The 27,923-nt window shown below is 38.1% G+C and overlaps 2 protein-coding genes across 2 annotated transcripts; both read left to right on the forward strand.

Moving 5' to 3' along the window:
* Positions 1 to 2,495: 2,495 nt before the first annotated feature.
* LOC142521423 (ATP-dependent DNA helicase Q-like 5) lies at positions 2,496 to 4,000 on the forward strand. The gene is made up of 5 exons (XM_075624626.1): positions 2,496 to 2,833; positions 3,061 to 3,233; positions 3,318 to 3,342; positions 3,432 to 3,547; positions 3,706 to 4,000. The coding sequence occupies exons 2-5, from the start codon at positions 3,136 to 3,138 to the stop codon at positions 3,791 to 3,793; spliced, it is 327 nt and encodes a 108-aa protein (XP_075480741.1). The 5' UTR covers positions 2,496 to 2,833; positions 3,061 to 3,135; the 3' UTR covers positions 3,794 to 4,000.
* Positions 4,001 to 14,584: 10,584 nt separating this feature from the next.
* Positions 14,585 to 27,923, forward strand: LOC142520968 (uncharacterized). The gene is made up of 5 exons (XM_075624133.1): positions 14,585 to 15,108; positions 26,067 to 26,223; positions 26,968 to 27,018; positions 27,197 to 27,289; positions 27,563 to 27,923. The coding sequence occupies exons 1-5, from the start codon at positions 14,924 to 14,926 to the stop codon at positions 27,638 to 27,640; spliced, it is 564 nt and encodes a 187-aa protein (XP_075480248.1). The 5' UTR covers positions 14,585 to 14,923; the 3' UTR covers positions 27,641 to 27,923.

The following is a 27,923-nucleotide window of genomic DNA, read 5'->3' on the forward strand; positions in this document are numbered from 1 at the left end:
AATTCATCAAAGCTATTGGGCTCGATAACAGCGAGGGCAGATTGAATGCGACTGTTCAATCCCTTCTTGAAGCGATGTATCTTCAAGGCTTCGTCTCTCATGATGGTTGGAGAGTAAGTTCCCAATGAGTGGAACTTAGATGAATACTCCACCACTGTCATATTTGGTTCTTGAACCAAGCTTTCAAATTCTGACAGCTTCTGCACTCGAACTGCTGTCGGGAAGTACTGCTTCAGAAATGCCTCTCGGAACCTTTGCCACGTGATAGGTCCCGCCCCTAACATAGCTGGTGAGACTCCTTCCCACCATTTGGCTGCTTTATCCACAAGAAAAGGCGTAATCACATCTACCTTGATTCCTTGTGGAACCTCAAGTAGTTGAAGATGATTCTCCACATCCTTCATCCATTTCTGTCCTACCTCAGGATCGGAGCTTCCATCGAAGTTCGGGACTCTTGCTCTTCGGAGGGATTCATAATGCTGCTTAGTCCCATTCTGAGCTGGAGGTGGTGGCGGTGGCTGATTAACATTAGGGTTGACAAACCCTTGTAGCGTGGTTGCCACAATCGTGGCTATAGCCATCAGATCGGCTTGACTGAGGCCAACTGCTGATGGTGGTTGTTGTGCAGCCTCATCGTTGCGGTTGTTGCAGTTTCCATAACGAGGGTTGCGATTGTTTCTCATGGGTCTTCCGTCCATTTCCTACAAATATGAAATTTCTAAGGTGGCTGTCAGAATAGAGACTATATAAAGGAATCAAAATAATTGTGTAATTGCTCAAAAATTAAATATGAAACCAATGGATAGAAATAAATTTTATTGATTTTCACGAAAGTGCAATTACAACTAAACTTCGAAAATGCTAACATAAATGTAAATGGAACAAGTGCTATTACAAAGAACTACTACTGAAGGTCTAATCTATTACTTCTCCTAATCCCAAATCCATATGATCCTCTTCGACTTCTTCTTCTTCTTCGGGATCCTCCTCGGGTTCACCTTCATGGTTGGCTATTATTGTTTCCAGATGTTCAATATGACCATGCAGAACTGCATTCTGGTCGCTAAGAACTTCATCAGTGCTCTGCAACTCATGAATCTGAGCATCAGTCTGTTCATAATACTGATTATGCTGATGCACAAGTTGGTGATTTTGATCCTTAAGCACTTGGATCTTCTCAACCATAGTATCACGTAACTCGATTAACTCTGCAACAGTCTTTTGGGAGGTTTCGAACTCCTTTTGAGCTTTCGTATTCCCCTCTTCTGCCTCATGTAGATAGTGAGTATATTGTTGAACATCACCTCTTAACTGTTCTGCTCGACGCTCTAATTCATCTTTGTCCAGCTCTAGGCAGTAGTTACGTTCCTTTAGTTTCTCTAGCTTCTTCTCTAAGCTCTTAATGTAGCTACTCTGGTCAGCCATATCCTACAACCAAAACATGAGAGTGAAGGTTCAGAAATGATCTCAAGGGTACAAGTCAAGTTATAGACAATTACTGGAAAGAATAGAATCAGTACAGCCTATAACATTCAATAGAATAAAATAGCTCAAAATTTTTCGGTCTCATAATCTCGTGAAAAATTTACTAAAAATCCTTCACATCAAGAACATGAAGTGTACCAAGACTACTGGTTTTGATGCTACTGTTTTTCGGTCATCTGCTGGTTCCGGTCTACTGATTTTGGTCTACTGAAATTTTTTTTTCCCTTCTCATTTCAGTAATCTATTACAGTAGTTTATTTTCAGTAGTCTTTTACAGTAGTTTATCAGAACTTATTTTCAGAAGCCTATCAGAACTCATTTTTTCTAGTTCCTCCTCCCCAGATTATGAAACCTGGTTTGCTCTGATATCACTTCAATGTCACGCCCCAGGGACGGGGTTGGTCGACACCGGCGTTGCTCTCAAATTTACATTCGAAAACAACAAACATTAGAAGTACAAAATTCAGAAACCAATCTTTTATTCATAATATTGTATATCCATTGTCTGATACAAAGTCAAATGACTAATGTTTTACAGCGGAAATGTAAAACCAAATATAACAACGTCTCAACAGATGCAGTGGAAAAACATAAACTAGAACTGAGAAATAACAGTCTTCTTCACCAGCCCCAGAACTGGATCTGCTCTTCTTCTTCTAACAATTCTTCCTCGTTCTTATCTGAGATGGGTTTGGTGGGTGAGTGATATGGTTGTCACTCATTAAGCGGGGGCGGGAATAACTCCCAGTTTTCAAAGTCATTTTCAACATAAACAGTGATACAAATAATATACAGAAACTCTTATTTTCAGAACAGGAATCAGTATTCAGAACAGAAATAAGAGATTTAACAAGTAAGCAAGCACTGAGCACGTTTGTGAATTTCAGTGCTTCAAAAATCAGATATCAGAATTCAAAAATACATATACTTTGCTTCAAAACAGAAGTCATCAAAATGTTTTCAAGATATTTATACATAAGCCCACTTACAGTAATTTGCTAGTTGGCGCATTGCACATAGGACTTGAAAGACAAACTATAAGAGGTAAAGAACAATTTTGCCTGAACAGTAAATTTGCTTGATCACATAAGATGCTAGATAAGTAGAGTAAGGGACTTATTGTTTGGCACTGCCAACGGTAATATATTTGCTGTCCTAACACAACATAACCATTATACATTTCAGTGTATTGATAAACTAGAACATTTTCTTGCATCAGTTGAAGGGGGAAATTACGTATTAATTAAAAGATCAGGCCTACTGTTACCGAGTTCTTGAGGTCCCGAAAGATATATGTTCTTTGGCAGCAGACCTTTCTAATTGGCTACGTGAGATCGAGACCTGTAAGGTGATTGTTCTTTGTCATCTTATTGGCCGGCTTTCATCCTTCATTCTGGTCTTTTATTTTGTTTTTGTTCCTTTTCTGTTCCATCCTTCAAGGGTAACTGGTGCAAGTGGAAGATTCTGTATGGGGCATATGCTTCTTGTACATCTTCTTGCTTGGCTTTAAGCTCACCTTTAGTTTTATTTACCAGTTGCATTTCTGTAGTAACATTTGATCTGCCTTTGATGTAGATCCGGAAAATTGATGCAGCATATAATGCTGCAGTCTTTGGTACAAAATTTTGTGACAGGGCCCAAGGTTGCTACATGAACCAACACACTGCATGTCTGCTGACAAAAATTCTGGAGTACTTCACTCGGGATGCTGATGCTGATGTTCTCACAAACCAGATGGATCAAAGCAGGTTCAAACTATTGTTTCCAATTTTTTGCAATTCTTAGCAGCTATTGTATCATTGGACTAACATCAACATTATTTCCCTCTGCAGTCCATTTTTAAGAGCTGACGTGAAGGTATAATTTCTGAGCTTTCTAATTTTTTATGGTGGAGAGGGACTCTATTAGGCAAAGTTGTAACCTTTTTGTCTCTTTATTGGTGTCAGGTTTTTCTCCGGAGTAATTCACATGCGAAATTTACTCCTCGGGCAATTGCAAGAATATTCCGTGGACTTTCCAGCCCTGCCTTTCCCTCAACTACTTGGTCAAGAACTCATTTCTGGTATAGCTGCAAAAAAGGGCAATAGTCTATATATCCATAAACTGCAGGGGTAGTAGGACAGTCAACTCATTAAACTGAATATATCTGAAATTTTAGTTGTAATCTGCTGTTGTTTTTCGAGACTCGAGCTGAATCGTCGTTGCTATACTAAATTTCAGGGGAAGGTATGCACAAATGGACTTTAAAGTGGTGATGGAGGCAGCAAAGGCAGAGCTCATGAAATTTGCTGGGAAGGATCTGATATAACTTCTACGTCCCCTCGGGTGGATGGCTTACTATTAAGCAATAACTCATGTGGATCGAACTATGCAGAGGAGCACATATTACAGACAGATCACAGTCGTGTTGTCATAGCCAAACAAATCCTTCCCAGTTCTTGATCTCCCCGCATGTTCATCTTTTTCCTCAGTGGCCAACCGAACAGGATAGCAATAAAACTGTTGGTTCTCCAAGTTAAAGGAAAAGAACAACAAGCCCACAACACATGACAGCCGAATCAGTGAAATAACAAGAGAAGTTAGCCTAGAGTGTTAAAGCACGAGGATTTCCGAAATTGTCTGCAGCTAATAGAAGGAATAATAATTGTTTTTTTTTTTGTTACAACAAACATTCTGTGTTAAAATGTTATTCATTTGTTAAGCATAAATGTACACAAGACTCTATAAATGATAGGGCAATGAAATCCAATTCTTAAATTTCCTCACTTGTTTTTTTAACTCTTCAGGATGTGAGTTTCATGTTCGAGTGGATCGAGTGAGTGGAGTTTGGGGTTTTGTTTAGGGTTTGGGTCGAGTAGGTCGAGTTGGTGGATTTTGAGTTTTGATATTGTTGTAATATATAATTGATATTTATGATGATGACTTTAAATATAATTAGAATGTATCTGACGTATATAAAAAATTTATAATTATGTAAATATTTTAATATGATTTATGTATTATAATTAAGTGCATTGTTAAAAAATTGATAACAATAGTTGTGTAATGCCCAAAAATTTTAGGTGGATAAGATGAGATTATGAAATATTGCATTGATGAGACACCGCCCCGTACTTCCTTTTCTACCGCACCCGCGGTAGGTGGACAGAAAGTTAGAGTTTTTGAGGATAGGGAGACCGCACCTGCGCTTGGAAATATACCGCACCCGCGGTGTATGGACAGTAGGGTATGAAAGTTGCTACTGGAGATTGAGCGCACCCGCGGTGCTAGACAGACCGCACCCGCGGTGTTGTACCAGTAGGGTCAGCGCACCCGCGTTAAAAGACAGAGCGCACCCGCGGTCCAAGCTTCGGGGAAAGTTGATGCATATCAATACATGGAGCGCACCCGCGGCGCAAAAGTGAGCGCACCCGCGGTGCGACGTGCAGTATGAAGATTAAGCCACTTGCCTCCTACCTAAGGAACGTGTATATATATATATATATATATACCTACATGCAAATCCATGAGAATGAAGGAAAGAAAGAGCCGAGGGAAGTGCAAGAAAGAATTGAAATATTCTTACGCCTTTTGTGAGAAATCCGTCCGTCTGTTTTTGAATCCGACTTCAGTACTGTGTTTCTATCAACGCAGGCTACAACTGGACGTAAGTTTCGTTACGTTTAGACATGATTTGAATTTATGATATTGTCAGAATTGAATATGAATCAGATATGATGTTTCTGCTACAGTAGACATTGTATAACTGAAGTCAGATTAAAGAATAGACTGTTTATGAAATTGTTATGAATTTCAGAGTTGATTTAGTTGAGATTTTATATCAGAGTTGTGTTATTATTCAGATTATGAGTTGTACTGATACTGGTTATGAATTCTGGTATTATATCTGTGATGTTGAGATAGACGGGGTTATCGTGACTATATTGTTATGCCATCGAAACATCAGTAGATTGATATTGATCAGATTCAGTATTGATTGAGATTGATCAGATTCAGTAATGATTTCGATTGTATCGTGATATCATTGATATGAATTAGATTGTAATACCGATTTGAGTATTGATCAGAACAGGTCTTGAATTGAGTTATATACTGATATGGTATTTATATGATTGTCATTATCAGATGTGGATATGAACAGATTGAAATACAAGACTTCGTCTTCATCAGACCGAGAAGAGAAAGGTATAAATCGATGTTAATTGGGAGATCGACTTGAGTTAGATTTAACTCGAGTTTCCCTAAACCACATACTTGCATGGTATTGTTTATGTTGTACCTTTATGCTTTCTTTAAATGATTGTACTTATTCGATTGAATTAGAAGTAGAGAGCAGATAGCTATTAAGTGAGAGTCACTGACAGAGGGGTGAGATTATGACAGACTTGTCACTGACCCATTGCACATTGTCAGAATAGGCTTAGTCTTGGTAGATACGCCAAGGCACTGGACGTTTGGTATATCGTTATGCTTCAGATACAGATAGCATTCTATTCGATATATATTAGACCAAAGTCCAGAAATAAGAACGTACCGCCACTGCGACTGGTAGTAGTAGGTGGGAGACTTGTTACGTTCTTATTCACCGGGATCCCTAGATTAGAATGAGAGATGAGTCGAGTTTTAGATATTGAGACTAGAATTTGATTTACAGATCCGTATTGATTTATGTTTCGTAGATTACGATTCATGTTTTATTTACAGACTGGTATGGATACATGTTGTTTGATTATGCTACATGTGATAAGATATAATTCATGCTTTTATGTTAATTCAGTTAACTGCATGTATACATTATTTATACTGGGATTTATTCTCACCGGAGTATCCGGCTGTTGTCTTGCTTTGTATGTGTGCATGACAACAGGTGGGACAGGATCGGGGTCAAGAAGATGATGAGAGAAGACGAGTTTAGAGTGGTGATTCCGGACTTATTGTAGACTTGGTTTAATACTTGAAATTTAGTAGTTGAACCTTACACTAGTTTGAATAATTGTTGTACATTATTGTACTTATATACTGAGATGTATATTAGTTACATTTCATTACGTTCCGCACTTGCATTTTAAAGAAAAAAATTTTTAGACCCTGTTTATCTTAATTTATAATTAAATCCCAAAGATGATTAAGATGATGATTAGTGTCCGGATCCCCACAACAGGTGGTATCAGAGCGATAAATCCTTTAGACTGAGATAGAAGAGAATGAGCGGGGTAGATTGAGTTTTCTTTCCTTGCATGTGATTGCTAGCATGAGATTTATTTTAATGTTGACTTACATTGTGTGTGCTAGCATGACATTATGCTTTACTGCTTTAAATACATGTTATCTAATTATCTGATTTGAATTGGTAATATGTATTATTGAGTATGAATCAGATTTGATTCTTGATCAGCAGTAAGATGATCAGAGAAAGATTGGAACAGATTTGTAGTATTTGAGTACTAATGGTTTGATAAGCAGATATACCTCCACGAAGAATTCCAGAAAGGGGTAGTACTTCGACTGAACAGATAGATGTATCAGAAACTCCGATGGAAACACAGATGAAGAGGTTTCAGTCGTTTCAACCGCCGATTTTAAAGGGTACTCAGACGCCAGTAGATTGTGAGAATTGGCTTGAAAACATAGAAATGCTATTTGAATTTCTTGGTTTCACAGATGATTGTAGAGTTACACTGATTGGGAACCAGCTAAAAGAGACTGCAAGAAGTTGGTGGCTAATAACCAAAGAAGCTTTGGAACAACGTAGTTCACTAATTACGTGGAAAATTTTTAAGGTTGAATTCTATCAAAGATTTTTCCCCGTATCATACAGACAAGACAAAAGTGCAGATTTTTCAAATTTGAGACAGGGTCACTTGAGTATTGATGAGTATTTGGGCCAGTTCTTTACCTTGCTACGTTTTGTCCCTCATGTTGCTAGAAATGATGAAGCTGTAGCGGATCAGTTCATCAGAGGATTGAACTCGAAGATAGATGCATTGATGAATATGCAGCGACCTTATCATTTTGCTAATGCCTTGAGTAAAGCGAAGAGAGCGGAGGCGAGTCTGATTAGACAACTAAAAAGGGTGTATGCGATGCAACCCCAGATACAGCAATCCCCTCTCCGATTTGATCGCTGCAGTACGAGTGGAAAGCAAGATTTGCTGAAAGCTCGAAAAAAGCCATTCAAGAAGTTAGGGAGCGGACTGAGTGGTTCGTCTAGCTTCAGTGGTTCCAGCCCGAGTTGTACTGGAGTATATTGCAGAACTTGCGGAGGGAGACATTCCACAGAGCAATGCCAGGGAGTGACTGATAGTTTCCATATTTGTAGACAGCCGGGACACTTTGCTAGAGTTTGTCCTCAGAGAAGTTCCCGAAGATTTTAGGGAGCAGAAGACCGAGGAACAGACATAGGACACACCTGATGATAGAGTGGCAGGTATTGTTCTTTTATGATTATATTGCATAGGTATTGATATATACTAATGCATTCCCTACGATCATCTTTGACTGAGTTGCATTGAGATATGCTGTATCTGTTGAGTCTGATTGTACTGTAGTATTGATTCCCTTATTTTTTTAGAAAGAAAGATGGATATCAGAGATTTCTGTGAAAAATTGTATACTACAGTAAGATGAGAATAATATTGAGTTAGATTATGATGTACTTGTATTTTCTAAGTTGAGTGCATTATTGATAGTAATATGCTGAACAAGTACAGAACTATTATAGATTCCTTTCAGGAGAGTATAAAATTCAGACCAGATATGGCTGATGAGTAAAGATTTCACGGTAAGGGTTCTAGATTTAGAATTCCTTTTATATCTATATTGTCTATGACTCGATTGATACAGAAAGGAGCAGATGGTATCCATATGTATTTAGTAGATGTACTGAAATCGAGCCTAGCATTGGCAGATTGCCAGTGATGTACGAGTTGGCTAATAATTGCCAGATAAGATTTCAGATTTGCTTTGTATCAGAAAGATAGATTTCAGAATTGAATCGATACCAGGTATTGGGTGTCGTTTTAGAATTCAGTACAGGATGATATTGAATGTACAGAATGACACTTAATGAATTGAAAGAATTGAAAGATCAGTAGAAGAGTACCGACCAGGAGTTACATTTGATTTAGTGTTTCTCGTTGGCATGTTTCAGTATGTTCAGAGATATTCTGATGATTTCATGCTTGTTGTATCTATGATATTTTGATATAATTGCAGCATCTGATTGACTGAATCGAATATCTGAAGATTGTATTGAATACTCTGAGAACTGTGATTATCGTATATAGAAATTATTCAGATATGAATCCTGCTTGAAACATATTGTATTCAGAATATGCGATATCTGAAGTTAGTATACCGATTGATTTTGACACAGTTGAGATCATGATCAGTAGATAAGAATAATACCGATATCAGAAAGAGCATAAATGTCAGAAATGTCAGAAATTTATGTTTGGTCTGAATTGACAGATTTTCGTATACGATTGTTATTTTGTGTCTGCCTGAGTATTGTTATATTTCTACAGCCGTATTTGATACAGATCAATGTGAACCGTTGAGATTATATACAGTTCAATCCGAATCAGAGTTGAATTCGAGAATTTCAGTAGATCAGAAATATAATCAGAATGTTCAGAGCTTAATTTCAATAATCAGAACAGAGCATCGATCAGAGTGACAGATATGTGATTTTACGGTATGGGAATGATTATCTTGTGATGTCAAATGTTTCAGAATTGTACAACAAAATTTGATATCGACAATCAGAACCGAATACCAGGTAGGTATTTTTCTTTAATTTATATTATTAACTGATTGTTTATACCAAATAGTTCGAATTGGAAATGACAGATAGGGTCAGAAGCGCACAGAAATGGATTCAGTAGTCGTTCAGGTAACAGAAATTATATGATAATTCGAACAGATAGTTTTGATATAGACAGATTAAATCAATTATGGCAGAATTTATGCTGAAATGTTGGCAGAATGGTACTGAAATGTCTGAACCGCCAATAAATGAAGATAGAAAGATAGAGATCAGAAGATTTATTACAGAATTTGTATATTCTTGACTAGACATGGGGAGTATATTTCGATGAATTTCGTAATAAGACCACTGCAATAATTTCCAGATTGTGATGTAATATGATTGTGATTGACAGATTGTTCAATCTATATCTATTAGTTTGTACAAGATAACGTACAAACATGACCAAATGACACAGATCGATGTCAGAAAAGTGGTCAGAATAACTAGAATGCCGAAGTAGAGTATATCAGATTGTGATTATGATTGATTTTGTAATTGTGGCAGAATATACCTTGAACCCATTCAAATATTATCCACAGACTGACAGATAGCCAGAGTGTACTATCCAGATATTAGAAGATAATTATGGATTTGTAGTGCTGGATGGTAGCACTAGTTAATATGACATATTGTCATCCTATGAATTATAGTATGATAATAGCCATCAGAAGAGTAATGAGATAGTTGTAGATAAAATATTGTACAGTGAGTACCACAGATTTCTTTCATATAGAGATGATATCTTTAAGGTATATGAACTTTAATCTAAATTGATCAGAAATATGAAAAAGGAAGTGAGGCTAATTCCGAGGCATATGATGACAGCTCAGAATAGACAGACTCAATATGCCAACGTCGAGTGATGACGATTGGTATATGAGATCGAAGATTGAATATATCCTTGACCGGGATAAACAGATTCGATAACAGCCTATGAGATTGATTTGTTATGAGCTGTGGATTGGTATATGCGGAGGTTGTATAGCCAGTATTACGAGATCGATTCTAGCAGAGTTACTTCAAATGATATTGTGATATGGTACTTCTTGAATTAATATTTCCGATTGGAATCAGAATCAGTAGAAATAAGCAGCTCAAAACGAAGACTATTTCACTTGTGAAAGTCCAGTAGAGTTGTCATGGCATTAAAGAAGCTACTTGGGAGACAGAACCAGAGATGAGATAAAGATGTTCAGAACTATTTCGTGATATGAGTATTTATTTAGTTCTGATGATAATGCTTTTGTATATGCTTTGATTGATTGCTTGTGAGTTCGAGGATGAACTCACATCTAAGAGGGGGAGAAATGTAATGCCCAAAAATTTTAGGTGGATAAGATGAGATTATGAAATATTGCATTGATGAGACACCGCCCCGTACTTCTTTTTCTACCGCACCCGCGGTAGGTGGACAGAAAGTTAGAGTTTTTGAAGATAGGGAGACCGCACCTGCGCTTGGAAATATACCGCACCCGCGGTGTATGGACAGTAGGGTATGAAAGTTGTTACTGGAGATTGAGCGCACCCGTGGTGCTAGACAGACCGCACCCGCGGTGTTGTACCAGTAGGGTCAGCGCACCCGCGTTAAAAGACAGAGCGCACCCTCGGTCCAAGCTTCGGGGAAAGTTGATGCATATCAATACATGGAGCGCACCCGCGGCGCAAAAGTGAGCGCACCCGCGGCGCGACGTGCAGTATGAAGATTAAGCCACTTGCCTCCTACCTAAGGAACGTGTATATATATATATATATACCTACATGCAAATCCATGAGAATGAAGGAAAGAAAGAGCCGAGGGAAGTGCAAGAAAGAATTGAAATATTCTTACGCCTTTTGTGAGAAATCCGTCCGTCTGTTTTTGAATCCGACTTCAGTACTGTGTTCCTATCGACGCAGGCTACAACTGGACGTAAGTTTCGTTACGTTTAGACATGATTTGAATTTATGATATTGTCAGAATTGAATATGAATCAGATATGATGTTTCTGCTACAGTAGACATTGTATAACTGAAGTCAGATTAAAGAATAGACTGTTTATGAAATTGTTATGAATTTCAGAGTTGATTTAGTTGAGATTTTATATCAGAGTTGTGTTATTATTCAGATTATGAGTTGTACTGATACTGGTTATGAATTCTGGTATTATATCTGTGATGTTGAGATAGACGGGGTTATCGTGACTGTATTGTTATGCCATCGAAACATCAGTAGATTGATATTGATCAGATTCAGTATTGATTGAGATTGATCAGATTCAGTAATGATTTCGATTGTATCGTGATATCATTGATATGAATTAGATTGTACCTTGTTCAGATATGGATCACATTATATACCGATTTGAGTATTGATCAGAACATGTCTTGAATTGAGTTATATACTGATATGGTATTTATATGATTGTCATTATCAGATGTGGATATGGACAGATTGGAATACAAGACTTCGTCTTCATCAGACCGAGAAGAGAAAGGTATAAATCGATGTTAATTGGGAGATCGACTTGAGTTAGATTTAACTCGAGTTTCTCTAAACCACATACTTGCATGGTATTGTTTCTGTTGTACCTTTATGCTTTCTTTAAATGATTGTACTTATTCGATTGAATTAGAAGTAGAGAGCAGATAGCTATTAAGTGAGAGTCACTGACAGAGGGGTGAGATTATGACAGACTTGTCACTGACCCATTGCACATTGTCAGAATAAGCTTAGTCTTGGTAGATACGCCAAGGCACTGGACGTTTGGTATATCGTTATGCTTCAGATACAGATAGCATTCTATTCGATATATATTAGACCAAAGTCCAGAAATAAGAACGTACCGCCACTGCGACTGGTAGTAGTAGGTGGGAGACTTGTTACGTTCTTATTCACCGGGATCCCTAGATTAGAATGAGAGATGAGTCGAGTTTTAGATATTGAGACTAGAATTTGATTTACAGATCCGTATTGATTTATGTTTCGTAGATTACGATTCATGTTTTATTTACAGACTGGTATGGATACATGTTGTTTGATTATGCTATAGGTGATAAGATATAATTCATGCTTTTATGTTAATTCAGTTAACTGCATGTATACATTATTTATACTGGGATTTATTCTCACCGGAGTATCCGGCTGTTGTCTTGTTTTGTATGTGTGCATGACAACAGGTGGGACAGGATCGGGGTCAAGAAGATGATGAGAGAAGACGAGTTTAGAGTGGTGATTCCGGACTTATTGTAGACTTGATTTAATACTTGAAATTTAGTAGTTGAACCTTAGACTAGTTTGAATAATTGTTTTACATTATTGTACTTATATACTGAGATGTATATTAGTTACATTCCATTACGCTCCGCACTTGCATTTTAAAGAAAAAAATTTTTAGACCATGTTTATCTTAATTGATAATTAAATCCCAAAGATGATTAAGATGATGATTAGCGTCCGGGTCCCCACAAGTTGAACATAATGTTAAGAATGTATAATTTAGTCGACCCATGTGAGTTGAATATCTACTTGACTGAATGTTTAATGTATCTAAAATTCATAACAATAGTGGAACTTAAAAAATTCATAACAAATTTCACTCCAGCATGTTCACTCGATTGAATATTTAATGTATCTCAATGAGTCGAGCCTCCATGTTTCTTTCATGGGGAAGTAAATCTGCACACAAAAAAAATGTTATTAATTGTCAAAATTTTAAATTAAGTAGTGTTATAGTAAAAAATTGGGTCGAGTCACTGAGTTTTAGGTGGAATAACAATAGGCTCGACCCAAACCTCGCCCCTCAACCCAAACATCAAACCCTCGACCCACAGGTAGGTCGGCTCGACCCACTTGGGTCGAGGTGTGAAGGGCTTGGGTCGAGTTCTTCACACTGGATCGAGCTCGACCCAAGCTCTTCACACCTTTGCATATTTCAAATGAGCCGTAGGTTGAGAGGGTCGAATATATTGCATATGTTAGTATTGCCTCATGTGATCAAGAGAAGACGTGAAAGAAAAAAATAAAACAGATTTCCTTTTATTGTAAAATTTGATAGAAGATCTGGTTGAATGATATATAATTTTTTTGAATTTAAAGACAATCGATTTTATTATTGTGTTGAGTTTTGTGCTTTTCTTTATAGAGATTGTAATGTATTTGTGGTAAAGTGAGTCTAGTGGGTGGAGTTTGGGTGCAGTGAGTTATTGTAATGTATTGTGTTGGAGTTTGGGTGGAATGGGTACATTTTGGGTGAGTGGATGGTGGAGTGGGTTGAGTGGGTGGAGACTTGGAGTTTGGGGTTTGAGATTTAGGGTCTGGGTTGATTTTGAGTCGATTTTAGTTCAAGTAAATAATTTGAGTCGAGATTGAGTCTAATTGTTAAATATGTTAAAACATAAATAATTTATATTTATGTTAAACATTTTAATATGAGATAATTAATAAATAAAAATTGATAATCAAAAGATATTGATTGAATTTAACATAAAAATTGATAATGTTATAATATATAATTGCTATTTTATGATGATGACGTGAAATATAATTAGAATGTATTTCAAGTATATAAATAATTTATAATTATGTAAACATTTTAGGAGAAGTAAATCAGCAAAAAATATTACTAATTACAAATTAAAATTGTTTCGTGTTATATTAAAAAATTGGGTCGAGGTTCGACCCAATGCCTCGACCCAAACATCAAGCCTCGACCCACGGTGGGTCGAGTTCTTACATCTGGGTCGAGCTCGGGGTCGAGGTAGAGCTCGACCCAGATGTAAAGAACTGCAAGCTCGATCTAGTGTTAAGCTTCGACCCAAAATTCGTTGTGTGTATGTCATGTGTCGAAATCGATCTATTTAGGATGGGCAATAGTCGAACAAGGAACCAACAAATAGATTGCACTTGAAGAACATGCTAACCGTGAGTCGAGCTCGACCCAATAAAAAAATTAGTGGTAAAAATCAACATATTAAATTGAGTTCTTACCACGTGATTGTCTCGTTGGATTTATTCCAAATCAATATCTTGTAAACTCATTGTTACCACGTGTATAATGAAAAACCAAACAAATTTGACAAAAATGGTGATGGGAAGAATGGTACAAAAAGAACCAGAAAAATTGAAAAGAGCGGGGTGAGACGTAGGTGTGATTATTATATGTTTTTTAATTTAAATAAATTTTAAATTATTTATATAAAATTAAAATTTTAAATAAAAAATAAAACAGTAAAATACATCCCGTTGCCTTTTATTGAATTCACACTCCCAACACTCCCTATTTCCTCGTTTGCCATATGTTTGAATTCATATTCAATATCACGTCGTCGTAGCTTCGTCCATTTCCAACCAAAAAGCCGAACATCACTCGTGAAAACACACGACTTGTTGATGGTTGAAGACTCGAACATATCCTCTGACTCCTCCTCGTTTCTCTTCCCAAGATCGATTTAGCCTCCGTTTTGTCTCTTTCTCCATTCTCTTGAACTGAAAACGTCAAAAATAGGCGTCTAGAGCGCAATTATTTACCTGAATCTATACGTAGTTGAAGGTGACGAAGAAAAGGACGTAAATAATTGGAGCCCAGATCGGTTTTTGATATAAAAGTCAATTTTGAGGATTGGAGAAGGACGAAAGACAGATAAAAATTGATGGGAATGGATGAAACGGTGGGATCGAACATGGGAATGATCCAAGATTCGATGCAAAAGTCAACTGCAGCAGCAGCTGGAGCGACCACCTCGTATGATTCGTCCTCATTTTTGACAAATTGCCCGTTGATGTCTGCCCTCTTGGCGTTTGCTATCGCCCAGTCCATAAAGCTCGTCACTTCCTGGTAAATCTCGTCTATTATGTGTGTTTCTTTGCTATTCTTTGGTGGATTTATGTGAAATTTAAATTTATTCAGAAATGTTGGAGTTATGATCTAGGTTGGTGTTCATTTGCTTCGGTTCTGAGTGTTTCAATTGGTTTAGGTGTAATCAAGACTCAGATCTTATGTGTGTGGTATAGTTTCTTTTTATGTGTGAACTTTCTAAAATTCTGTTACATCTTACGTTATTGGCGGTTCTGCAGCTTCCCGCTTTAGCTTGGATTCAAGTGTATAGCTGACAAAATATCTATATGGTCGTGGTCGGGAAATTTTAAAAGAAGGGTCTTGAGCCATCAGACAGATTTATACTTATTCAAAATATTATACCAATTAAGATATTAAATCACTTACATGGAAACAAGAAACAATCAAGGATCAAAATAAGCACCAAGAACTAGTGAAGACTGTTTTAATCCTTCTTTGAGTGACGTCGACTCCAACTATTTCAATCTAACTCACTTTCAAGTATCAAGTGAAGAACAACCATAAATATGTAGATAGAAAGTAAAACACAGAATGAGAGACGAGAAGAGAGGGATAGAGAGTGTAAAGAAATTCTCGTTTTCGGTTCTCCCAATTACAAACCCATATGCATATAGTTTTCTAAGCAGTAATTAGCAACTCTTAAAATTGTATATCTTAACATGCTACTCGGGAACGTAATCCTTTATCCAACGGGGAGCTTTACAAGTCCTTACCATTTCATCTCCCAAATGGTTGGCTTGCTTTGTTTCTTTTTATGTGCTTCTGAAGCTTTCCCAATTTCATTGGTATTTCCAAGTTCTCGAGAATAATCGTCGATAATTTCTTCAGAATGGGCCTCTTTAGTTTCAGCCCACTTTCTTACAACTTCTTGGGCCATGGTGTTGTCAATAGCTATGTTCAATGGACTATCATTCCCCTCTCCATTGAAAGTGACCTTGTCCCCAAGGTCTAGTTGGGGAAATTCATGACCAAATGTTGAAAAAATCAACCCACGTGTGCATAATTGGACCACTGAATAAGGATTTGAGGAACCAGTGTACCTTTCCTAAAGAGCTCGCGTTGTGCTAAAATAGCTGAAGGAAAGCGAACAAACTTATTTGCCACAACCACTGTGGGAAGAACAGGAGGGGCACTTGGCAATGGTCCTTCAAATGGTTTCAGTCGAGATACATGAAAAACGGGGTGAATTTTGCTACTCATAGATAATTCTAATTTGTAAGCCACAGAACCAACACGCTCTAGAATGCTTAAGGGACATAAATGACGATAACTCAGCTTGTAATTTTTGCGTTTTGCAACTGATATTTGGCGGTAAGGCTGCAATTTTACCAGCACGAAGGAACCAGGTTCAAGATGTAATTCTTTGTGGTGGCGGTTAGCTTGAATTTTCATGCGGTTTTGTGCACGATGAAGGTATTCTTTAAGAGTTCATAGAATAGCATCCCGTGTGCTTAGTGTAGAGTCTAAAGAATCATTATGTGAACTGCCACGTAAATAGCTGGGAATTGAAGGAGGTTCCCTCCTATATAAAGCTTTTAAATGGTGACATGCCAATAGATGAGTGAAAAACTGTGTTATAGCTATATTCTGCCTGGCCCAAGAATGAAATACCGCTTGTGGGGTGTATCAGCCACAAATGCCCTCAAGTAATCTTCTAAGCATCGATTAAGGACCTCACTTTGTCCATTTGTTTCTGGGTGATAAGCAGTTGCCATACGTAAAGTAGTCCCTTTGCATTTCAAATAGCTGCTTCCAAAATTAACTAGTGAAAATTGGGTCACGATCTGAAACCAAAGATCTTGGAATACCGTGCAAACGGACCACCAGGTCATTGAACAAATCAGCCACCGTTATAGCAGTAACCAAAATGTGCGTATTTGGACAATCGGTTCACCACCACGAGAATAACTGTATATCCTTTGGATTTTGGAAGTCTGACAATAAAATCAAGAGATAAATCATCCCAAAGTTGGTCGGGAATTGGCAGAGGTTGGAGCAAACCTTATGGTAGGGCTGTAGAGTACTTAACATGTTGACATATTGAGCAGCGGCACGCAAATTCTTCACATCCTGACGCATGGTGGGCCAGAAAAAATTAGCCATAACACGGGCCAAAGTTCTTGCAACCCCAGCATGACCTCCTATCGGTGTTTCATGGTATTCTTTGATAATGCTGGTGCATAATGGTGATTCAGAAGACAAATAAAGTTTGCCCTTATAGAATAAAATTCCATCTTGTACCTTGCAAGCACCATCGGTAAAGACCCCAGAATGAAAGCGATGATGTAAATCTCGTTAGTGAGCATCGTCAGTATTCATCTGTCGTATCTCCGTAAGAATAGAAAAAATTGGATCTATTATAGCCAAAAAATGACTATCTATTCCATGGTCAACATCTTCATAAACACATGACAAATTATCGCTGCAACATTTGCTCGACCGGGCTTGTATTCAATTGTGAACCGGAAGCCCAACAACTTGCGCAGAAAATATTCTTGTTCCGGTGTTTGAATAATCTGGCCAAGTAATTCTTTTAAACTTTTATGATCTGTATGGACAATAAAAGGCCTGCCCAACAAATATTGATGCCATTTGGGAATCGCCTCGGTTACGTGTAATTCTTTAATATAGGTTGAGGCAGCAGACATTTGAAAACCCAATTTCTTGCTGAAATAAGTGACTGGGTGGCCCTCTTGCATAAGTACAGCTCCGATCCCAACATTTGAAGCATCTGTTTCGACCTCAAAAACCTTCGAAAAATTTGGTAAATGAAGAACATGGGCTTCCATCATAGCAGATTTAAGAGCATCAAATGCTGAAGTTTCCGCTTCAGACCAAACAAAGGCCTCTTTTTTTAATAGCTGAGTGGAGCTGTTATTGTTGCGTAACCACTTATAAATCTTCTATAGTAGCCAGTGAGACCCAAAAATCCACGAAGGTGTTTTACGGTCTTGGGTAGAGGCCAATTATCCATGGCTTCCAATTTGGTGGGATCGGCTTGGATTTTTCCAGAACCCATAGTATGTCCCAAATAATCAATTGTGTGTTGGCAAAACCGACATTTGCTGTGAGAATCTGAAATTCCAGCAGTAGCAGCAGCTAGCAAATTTCCGCAGAAGCTAACATTTCAAGCAGCAACTCATATTTCAGAAGATGGTATTTTCCAGCAGACAAAATCCAGCAGATAAAATCCAGCAGCAGAAGAGTTCAGTAGCGAGATTCCAGCAGATAGCTACTGATTCTGCTCAGGACTTGTAATTGAAGCATTTAACATGGAATAAAGGCTGTTAATGGCAGATTATGGTCATTAATTGGAAGGCTAACAGTCAGATTTTGGCCTATAAATAGCACCCTCAATCTCTGAAGTTATTGTTACCAAAATCTTGAGTTATCACTTAAAATTAGAGCTAAGAGAGTGCATTTTTCGAAGCTGTAAAATCCAGTAGCGAGGCAAGCAGATTTCCAGACTCCAACCGAAATTCTTTAAGCAAATTACTGTAAGTGGGCTTATGTATAAATATCTTGAATCCAGTTTGATGATTTATGTTTTAAAGCAAAGTTCTGTACGATCGATTTCTGATATCTGAATTTTGAAGCACTGTAACCTAGTGAACTAATGGTAGAAATATATATTCTGAACATTACTGATTACTGATTACTGGCCTCACCCCTTAGATGAGAGAACATATAGGGGACTGATATCAGTTTAGCCATGAGCAACTTCAAGAACTGCTGGATAAGAAGCAAATTCGACCAAGCGCATCTCCGTGGGGAGCTCCTGTCCTATTTGTTAAAAAGGACGGAAGCATGAGATTGTGTATCGATTACAGAGAACTGAATAAGATCACAATCAAATAAATACCCACTTCCAAGGATAGATGACTTGTTTGACCAACTCAAGGGAGCGACGGTCTTTTCCAAGCTCGACTTAAGGTCAGGCTATCACCAACTCAAGGTCAAGACGGACGATATTCCGAAGACAGCCTTCAGAACAAGGTATGGACATTATGAGTTTATAGTGATGCCGTTCGGATTAACAAACGCTCCGGCAGTATTCATGGATCTCATGAACAGGGTGTTCAAGCCGTTTCTTGAAAAGTTTGTTGTGGTATTCATCGACGATATTCTGGTATATTCGTCAAGTGAGGAAGATCACAAAGAACATCTGCGTCTCACCCTCCAGACGCTGAGAGAAAAAGAACTTTACGCCAAGTTCAAGAAATGCGAATTTTGGCTAGAGAGCGTCATATTCTTGGGGCACATAATATCAGCAGCAGGAGTATCTGTGGATCCTAAGAAAGTAGAGGCAATCTCAGATTGGCCTAGACCAAAGAATGTGAAAGAAATTCGAAGCTTCTTGGGACTAGCAGGCTATTATCGAAAATTTGTTGAAGGATTCTCTTCAATAGCCATACCCCTCACCAAGTTCACACAGAAGAACTCTAAGTTTCAATGGAGTGAAAAATGTGAGCAAAACTTCGAGACTTTGAAGAAGAAGCTTACATCCACACCAGTGCTAGTATTACCTATGGAAGGTAAGGACTACACCGTCTACAGTGATGCATCTAAAGAAGGTTTAGGATGTGTACTCATGCAAGAGGGAAGGGTGATAGCATACGCGTCAAGACAATTGAAGCCGTATGAACAGAATTACCCAACGCATGATCTCGAACTAGCCGCAGTGGTGTTCGCACTAAAAATTTGGAGACATTATCTCTATGGAGCCAAATGTGAGATTTTCACTGATCACCAAAGTCTCAAATATTTGTTCACTCAAAAGGATCTAAATATGAGACAAAGACGATGGATCGAACTCATGAAGGATTACGACTTGACGATAAGCTACCACCCAGGCAAAGCCAACAAGGTAGCAGATGCTTTAAGTCGAAAGAATATGAGTAAGGCGATCCTGACCTCACTTACAAGACAACCATGTCTTCGAGAGACAATCAAGATAAGTCAGGATAGAGATTCCGCTTTGGTGAAACTAAAAGAGCAAGTTAAAGAAGGGAAAACACCAGATTTCGAGACGGATAACAAAGAAATCTTGTGGATGAAAGGACGATTGTGCGTACCAGACATCGATAACCTTCGACAAGAAGTAATGTCTGAGGCACATAAGTCGAAATTTTCAGTCCATGCTGGCAGTACCAAGATGTACAGAGACTTGAAGAAAAGTTTTTGGTGGAGTGGAATGAAGAAAGACGTGGCAATGTTTGTTTCCAAGTGTCACGTGTGCCAGCAAGTCAAGGTAGAGCACCAAAGACCTGGAGGACTTCTGCAACCTCTAGAAATTCCAGAATGGAAATGGGAACATATCTCCATGGACTTTGTTGTCGGGTTACCAAAGTCTAGACAAAGTCATGACGGCATATGGATAATCGTAGATAGACTCACAAAATCTGCACATTTCTTACCTGTCCGCATGAACTATAATTTGGACAAGCTAGCCACATTGTACATGAATGAGATCGTACGATTACATGGAGTTCCAGCTAGCATACTATCAGACAGAGATCCGAGGTTTACATCCCGATTTTGGAAGAGCTTTCAACAAGCCATGGGGACAAAAGTTACTCTTAGTACGGCGTATCACCCTCAAACTGATGGTCAAACTGAGAGGACAATTCAAACTCTTGAAGATATGCTGAGAGCATGTGCTCTAGACTTCAGTGGTAATTGGAGCGAACATCTGCCTTTAATCGAGTTCGCTTACAACAATAGTTATCACAGTAGTATTGGAATGACACCATACGAAGCTCTGTATGGACGAAAGTGTCGATCACCACTGTATTGGGATGAAGTAGGGGAAAAAGCCATCGTTGGACCCGAACTCATCCAAGAAACAATGGATAAAGTTATTGTGATTAAGGAGAGATTGAAAACTGCACAAGATCGACAGAAAAGCTGGGCTGACTTGAAAAAAAGACCCGTGGAATTTGAAGTTGGAGAAAAGACATATGTGAAAGTGTCACCCATGAAAGGTGTAATCCGATTCAATAAGGCTGGGAAACTGAATCCCAGATACGTCGGACCATTTGAAATTCTTGAGAAAGTGGGAACACTTGCTTATAGATTAGCACTCCCACCCGACATGTCAAGAATTCACAATGTATTCCACGTCTCGCAGTTGAGGAGATATATTTCTGATCCAAGTCACATTCTGGAAGCTGGACCACTTCTGGTTGAGAGCAATCTAAATGAAGAGCTGAAGTATGAAGAAATTCCGATTCGAATTGTTGATTTCAAAGACCAAGTACTGAGGCGACGAACTATTCCATATGTCAAAGTACAATGGTCCAACTATACCGAAAGAGAAGCTACTTGGGAATTGGAAGAAAAGATGCGAGAAAAATACCCTTACCTCTTTGAGGATCATGCATAGCCAAGTTTCGAGGACGAAACTTTTCATAAGGAGGGTGGGATGTGAGAACCTGAAATTCCAGCAGTAGCAGCAGCTAGCAAATTTCAGCAAAAGCTAACATTTCCAGCAGCAACTCATATTTCAGAAGATGGTATTTTCCAGCAGACAAAATCCAACAGATAAAATCCAGCAGACAGAACCCAGCAGCAGAAGAGTTCAGTAGCGAGATTCCAGCAGATAGCTACTGATTCTGCTCAGGACTTGTAACTGAAGCATTTAACATGGAATAAAGGCTGTTAATGGCAGATTATGGTCATTAATTGGAAGGCTAACAGTCAGATTTTGGCCTATAAATAGCACCCTCAATCTCTGAAATTATTGTTAACAAAATCTTGAGTTATCACTTAAAATTAGAGCTAAGAGAGTGCATTTTTCGAAGCTGTAAAATCCAGTAGCGAGGCAAGCAGATTTCCAGACTTCAACCGAAATTCTTTAAGCAAATTACTGTAAGTGGGCTTAGGTATAAATATCTTGAATCCAGTTTTTTGATTTATGTTTTAAAGCAAGGTTCTGTACGATCGATTTCTGATATCTGAATTTTGAAGCACTGGAACCTAGTGAACTAATGGTAGGAATATATATTCTGAACATTACTGATTACTGGCCTCACCCCTTAGAGGAGAGAACATATAGGGGACTGATATCAGTTTAGCCATGAAATTTACAAACGTGCCCTGTCCTTACTTGTTAAATTTCTGATTTCTGATTACTGAATACTGATTACTGATTTCTGAATACTGATTACTGATTTCTGTTCTGAAAATTAGAATTTCTGTATACTATTCGTATTACTGTTTCTGTATGAAAATGATTTCGAAAACTGGGAGTATTCCCGCCCCCGCTTACTGAGTGACAACCATATCACTCACCCACCAAATCCATCTCAGATAAGAGCGAAGAAGAATTACTAGAAGAAGAAGAACATCATCAGTTTTGGGGCTGGTGAAGAAGATTGTTATTTTTCTCAGTTCTGAATTATGTAATTAGATTCCGTTGCATCTGTTAAGACAGTATTATGTTCGGTTTTACATTTTCGCTGTAGAACATTTGAGTTGGTATCGGACATTGAGATATTCATTATTTATGAATAAAGAGACTGGTTTCTGAATTTTGTACTTCTGAGGCTTGTTGTTTTCGAATGTAAATTTAAGAGCAATGCCGGTGTCAACCAACCCCCGTCCCGGGGCGTGACATTTGCTGATCTTGGCAAATAACTTATGCTGCCGTAAACGATCCAAAACCAAACACAGATGATATCAATGATCTTCGCCTAAATTACTATACACCAAAATGTCATCAAAGAAAACTATGACAAATTGTCGAAGGAAAGGTAGAAAAATCTTGTTCATCAGTGCCTGAAAAATGTTGACGGGGCGTTAGTTAAGCCGAAAGGCATAACAAGAAATTCGTACTGGCCGCTATGTGTGCGAAAGGCATTTTTTTGAATATCTCGGTGCTGAACTTGGTTCTGGTGGTAGCCGGACCGCAAATACAATTTAGAAAAAATCAAGGCATCCGAAGTTCATTAAATAATTCATCAATGGTGGGAATAGAATACTGATCACCAACAGTGACCACATTAAGAGCACGATAATCCACAAACGCCAAGAGATGTCTTTCTTTTTAACCAACAAAACGGGAGAGGAGAAAGGGCCATGGCTATCTCGAAATATGCCCTGGTCAAGCATCTCTTGAACTAAGTTTTCCATATCAGTTTTCTGAAAATGTGGATATTGGACGTATTGTGATGGGTCGAGTACCAGGCTCCAAATGAATCCGATGATCTACTATACGATGTGGTGGTAACCCTTTTGGTTCCGCAAAAACATCTATAAACTCGAGTAATAAGGATTGAAATGGTTCAGCTAAATCACGGTGTTTGATGTCTGAAATTAAATCCCGCAGTTCCGGAGTCGGCGGTGTAACATCTGTGGGTACAATATATAATAACTGAGAAACATGATCATGTGATAATAGAGCCGTTAGTTGATGAAATGAAACCAACAAGGGTTTTTGTGATGTAGAGCCACGCAACTGGATGTGTGTGCCTAGCCAATTAAATTCCATAGTCATCCGATTATAATCCTGCAATATAAGTCCAAGAGTTTGGAGCCATTGTACTCCAAGAACAATCTCAGCCCCTTGAATAGGTAGAGCATAAAGATCAAGAATGAAACGATAGCCTTGTAATTCAAGTTCAACGTCAGCAGGTTTATTTTGGCAAAGTAGAAAATCTCCATTACCCACAATTACTTTAAATCCTTTGGTAGTAACAAGATCCAATCCCAAGTGACGGGCAGTTGTTTCTCGAATAAAATCGTGGGTGCTCCCATTATCGATCAATATGTTGACTACATGTGCACCATATTTCCCTTTGACACGTAACGATTGTGGATTAGATTGGCCCGTTAATGCGTTCATAATTACTTCAGAGATACCTTCCGTTTCCTCAAGCTGGTGGCACTCCGAATCCTCTTGAATAAAAAGAGAAGTATCACATCAGTACCCACAAGTAGCAAGTATTTGCTTTTACAATGACGATGTTGCCTGTATTTTTCGTCACGGTTGAAACATAAACCTTTCTCCCGTTTTTCTTGTAATTCTGTTGGTGAAAGTCGTTTGATAGGTAAAGGAGACTGAGATGCAGTAGGTTTTGTTTTGGGTAAAGGAACAGTGGAACTAGAGGAGTAGGTTTGAGAAGAAAATGCCGGTAGAGATGTAGAGAACACGTGTTTACCGGAAGCTTTAAGAGCCAAACCCCGAATGTCATGACACTTTTGCTCGTATAACCTGGATAACGCCATTGCTTGAAATAATGAAGTAGGTTGCACCATAAGGAAATCACGTTTGAGTTCCGGTTTCAGCCGATTAATATAAAAACTAATAAGAAGAGATTCCAGACACCTTATTAGAAAGCAATTCAAATTTAGATTGGTACTCTGACACGCTATGTATCTGCATCAATTTAGCGAGCTGAACTTGACAATCTTCAAACAAAGAGGCACCAAATCGTTGTCGTAATCGAACCATAAACTCTTTCCAAGAGCGGAGCAGCCCATTAGCTTGCAGCCATTGGTACCAAGTAGACGCCGAACCTTCGAAATATGCTGCAACAATTTGGAGACCCAAATGCTCAGGAGTTGAGTACATATTAAAATATTGTTCTGTGCGGAATATCCATTCACCCGGGTTTGAGCCATCAAACCGAGGAAGTTCAAGGTGCATAGAGCGCACATGATGAGAAACATCAGATCCAAAATTAGCATCAATACGAAATGATGGTGGTCCGAGAATGCCGTGTCCACGGTTATCTGAATTATTCATAGTATACAGGAAAATATCTTCAATTCGAGAATCCATCGCTAGCATCAATTCTTAAAACTGCTGAAGAGTTTTGGAGATGCCTTCTAAGCGTGATTCTTGCTCTTTCAATGTGTCCTCAGACCTCAATTCCCCTTGATGCCATGGCAACGAGAACACCTTGATAGAATCTAACTAATTAGATTCAATATTTTAAACACTCTTTGAGTGAGGTCGACTCCAATTATTTCAATCTAACTAACTTTCAAGAATCAAATGAAAATAACCAGAGAAGAGAAGGATAGAGAATGCAAAGAAATTCTTGTCCTTTTTCTGTTCTCTCAATTGCAAACCCATATGCTTATAACTTTCTAAGCAGTAATGAGCAACTCTTAAAATTCTATGATATCTTAACATGCTACTTGGGAACATAATCCTTCATCCAACGTGGAGCTTTACTAGTCCTTACCGTTTCATTTCCCAAATGGTTGGCTTGTTTTGTTTCTTTTTTCTGTGCTTCTGGAGCTTTCCCAATCTCATCGGTATTTTGAAGTTCGCGAGAATAATTGGCAATAATTTCTTCAGAGTGGGCCTCTTTAGTTTAAGCCCACTTTCTTACAACTTCTTGGGTTATGGTGTTGGCAATAGGTCTGTTCCATGGACTATCATATTCAATTCACATCAGATATCAGCATTAATAACTTGCATATGGAATAAATGACAATATATTGAATCACTATTAGCAATGTTACTCCTCCATTCTTACCCGTTAAAAAACGAAAGAAACAAAGATGGAGTCTGATACTGTTTCTACATTGAAATTGAATGTTTTGCATTGGGGAAGAACGTCCTAAGTTATGAACTCAACCGCGATGGTTAAGATAATGAAAATGAATGCATATGTTATGCTTGTTTTCAAGACAAGAAAATTGAGAGGGGGCTTTGAATGTTTGATCTACTTGGATTTACTTGGCACCTTTCAACTCCCTGAACCCATACCTTTCCATACTAAATTCAGCTAAAGTTAAATAACACTTTAGATAACTAACAAAATAGTCCATTGGTATATCTGCTGGTTTTTCAGGACAGATCTTGTTTTTGAATTATATTAGTTGTAAATGTTGTACTTTCTGGTTGTTAAACTGTAACACATGTTTGTGTGACTGCGTGTGTTCTTATTTCTGAAAGTTTTAAGGCAGTTGTATTTCTGTAGGTACAAGGAAAACCATTGGGACCTTAAACAACTTGTTGGATCTGGTGGCATGCCATCATCTCATTCAGCAACAGTAGTCGCTCTTGCACTGGCTGTTGGTTTGCAAGACGGTTTTGGAGGATCACTGTTTGCTACTGCATTTGTATTGGCTTGCGTGGTATGGTTTCTATTGATTTTTTTTTCCTTTTGTGATCAATTGTTTCTACATTTCCTGTAAGAAAATGCATTTTATCTTAGCAACCGACGACATGGTAAGTATCAAATTCGATTGGCCCAGTTCTTCTCAATTTGATGGAATCCTTGAGAGTTAAATTGGAATCTAAACGTGTGTTTACGTATGGTTGGGAATTAACAATGGCGTGACACTTTTAACTTTTGAGTGCTTCAGTTTTTCAATTGCTGAGGTCGTGTTTCCAAAGTAAGTGAAAAATGTCAAGGGTTTTGTTTAAAGGTTAGGTTTATCCTTTTCTTTCTGGTTAGCTATTCTTATTTGAACGGAAATGGGTGAGAGGTTAAAACAGGCACTTTTTGAATATCAAAATTCAGTTGGAAGATAGAGATAACATAGGCAGAATGTTAATGAAATAATGTTGATAACAGATCATTTCCATATAATTCTCCTAGTCCGCGTTTCGTCCGAATTGGGATAGATTTCAAAACATGGACATGTTTTGCAACATAACATCGGAAAGAAAATTGGATAATGATCCATTCGCTGCCTGTGGATGTCAGAATGGCATATGCCTGTTTCCTCCTTTGAGACGACTCATGTTAGAGAATACCTAAATTTCCAATAATTTTCATCTGCAGCTATGTTAACTGTCTGGTGTCGGAAATGAGTAATTGCTCTTAACTATGAATGTTGTTACAGTAGATTTGTCTTACCAATCAATCATGACAGGTGATGTATGATGCAACTGGTGTAAGATTACACGCTGGACGTCAAGCAGAGGTGTGTGTGGATTTTGTTTGTCCATTACATACAATACCTGTGCAAATATCCAATCATCCCCACCTATTTTCGCTTGTAAAGTTCAGAAAGCTAAACATATACCCCATATAAATTACATGTATATGAGTTTCTAATGCTATGTTTATTCGTGAAACACCTCCCAAATTGCCAATGTCAGGTTCTAAATCAAATAGTATGCGAACTTCCAGCTGAACATCCTCTTGCTGAGAGCCGACCTCTGCGTGAACTTCTTGGCCACACTCCTTCTCAGGTACCATAAAGGATCTCATTATTATTTGCATAATAGTGCAGTGACTCTACCAAATTGTAACCGATATAACAGTGCAACAATTTTTTGAAACCTCGCTATATTTTTAGTGCCACGAATCCTCTCTTCCACGTTTGCATGGGGTTTGAGGCCAAAGATGGTTTCAGTATTTCACTTAATCAAGACAACTAACCGTCATTTCCTGTATGATCCGAAGTTATCTTGATTCTTACAAAATCTGGGATCATTTTGTTCTGAAATATGTTCGTATGTCAGGTCATTGCTGGAGCATTGTTGGGACTTTTTACTGCAACAATCATTCATTTGATCGGTGGCTCTAGTAGCCAAGCTTGACACTGTCACCGATCGTCAACATGTAGCAACGATGTGGGTTTGATGCATCTTACAATGGATATAACCACAGATATGTCCCATAATATCCCTTTAACTTGGAAAACTCTTCAAGATGGGCTATAACTTATTTCATTTCAGCTTGTAGTTGTGATATGTCTTCTTTCGACACGAGCAAGGACAATAATTAGCTTGAAGGTACCTTTATTGGTTTATGTTTGATTTGATGAATTGTAGATATCAGAACGGATTCAAATTGTAGTGGAAAACCACATGGCTTGCTGAA

This window comes from Primulina tabacum, chromosome 12, assembly GCF_025594145.1.
Source record: "Primulina tabacum isolate GXHZ01 chromosome 12, ASM2559414v2, whole genome shotgun sequence".
In the NCBI taxonomy this organism is placed as follows: Eukaryota; Viridiplantae; Streptophyta; class Magnoliopsida; order Lamiales; family Gesneriaceae; genus Primulina; species Primulina tabacum.

What these genes read in the sequence shown, in the direction of transcription:
- LOC142520968 (XM_075624133.1), top strand. Translation starts at nt 14,924, where the DNA reads ATGGGAATGGATGAAACGGTGGGATCGAACATGGGAATGATCCAAGAT. An exon ending in ATAAAGCTCGTCACTTCCTG is followed by an intron (nt 15,109 to 26,066) that starts GTAAATCTCGTC and finishes GTATTTCTGTAG; the next exon opens with GTACAAGGAAAACCATTGGG. An exon ending in ACGCTGGACGTCAAGCAGAG is followed by an intron (nt 27,019 to 27,196) that starts GTGTGTGTGGAT and finishes TGCCAATGTCAG; the next exon opens with GTTCTAAATCAAATAGTATG.
- LOC142521423 (XM_075624626.1), top strand. Translation starts at nt 3,136, where the DNA reads ATGAACCAACACACTGCATGTCTGCTGACAAAAATTCTGGAGTACTTC. An exon ending in TTTTAAGAGCTGACGTGAAG is followed by an intron (nt 3,343 to 3,431) that starts GTATAATTTCTG and finishes TATTGGTGTCAG; the next exon opens with GTTTTTCTCCGGAGTAATTC. An exon ending in TGGTCAAGAACTCATTTCTG is followed by an intron (nt 3,548 to 3,705) that starts GTATAGCTGCAA and finishes ACTAAATTTCAG; the next exon opens with GGGAAGGTATGCACAAATGG.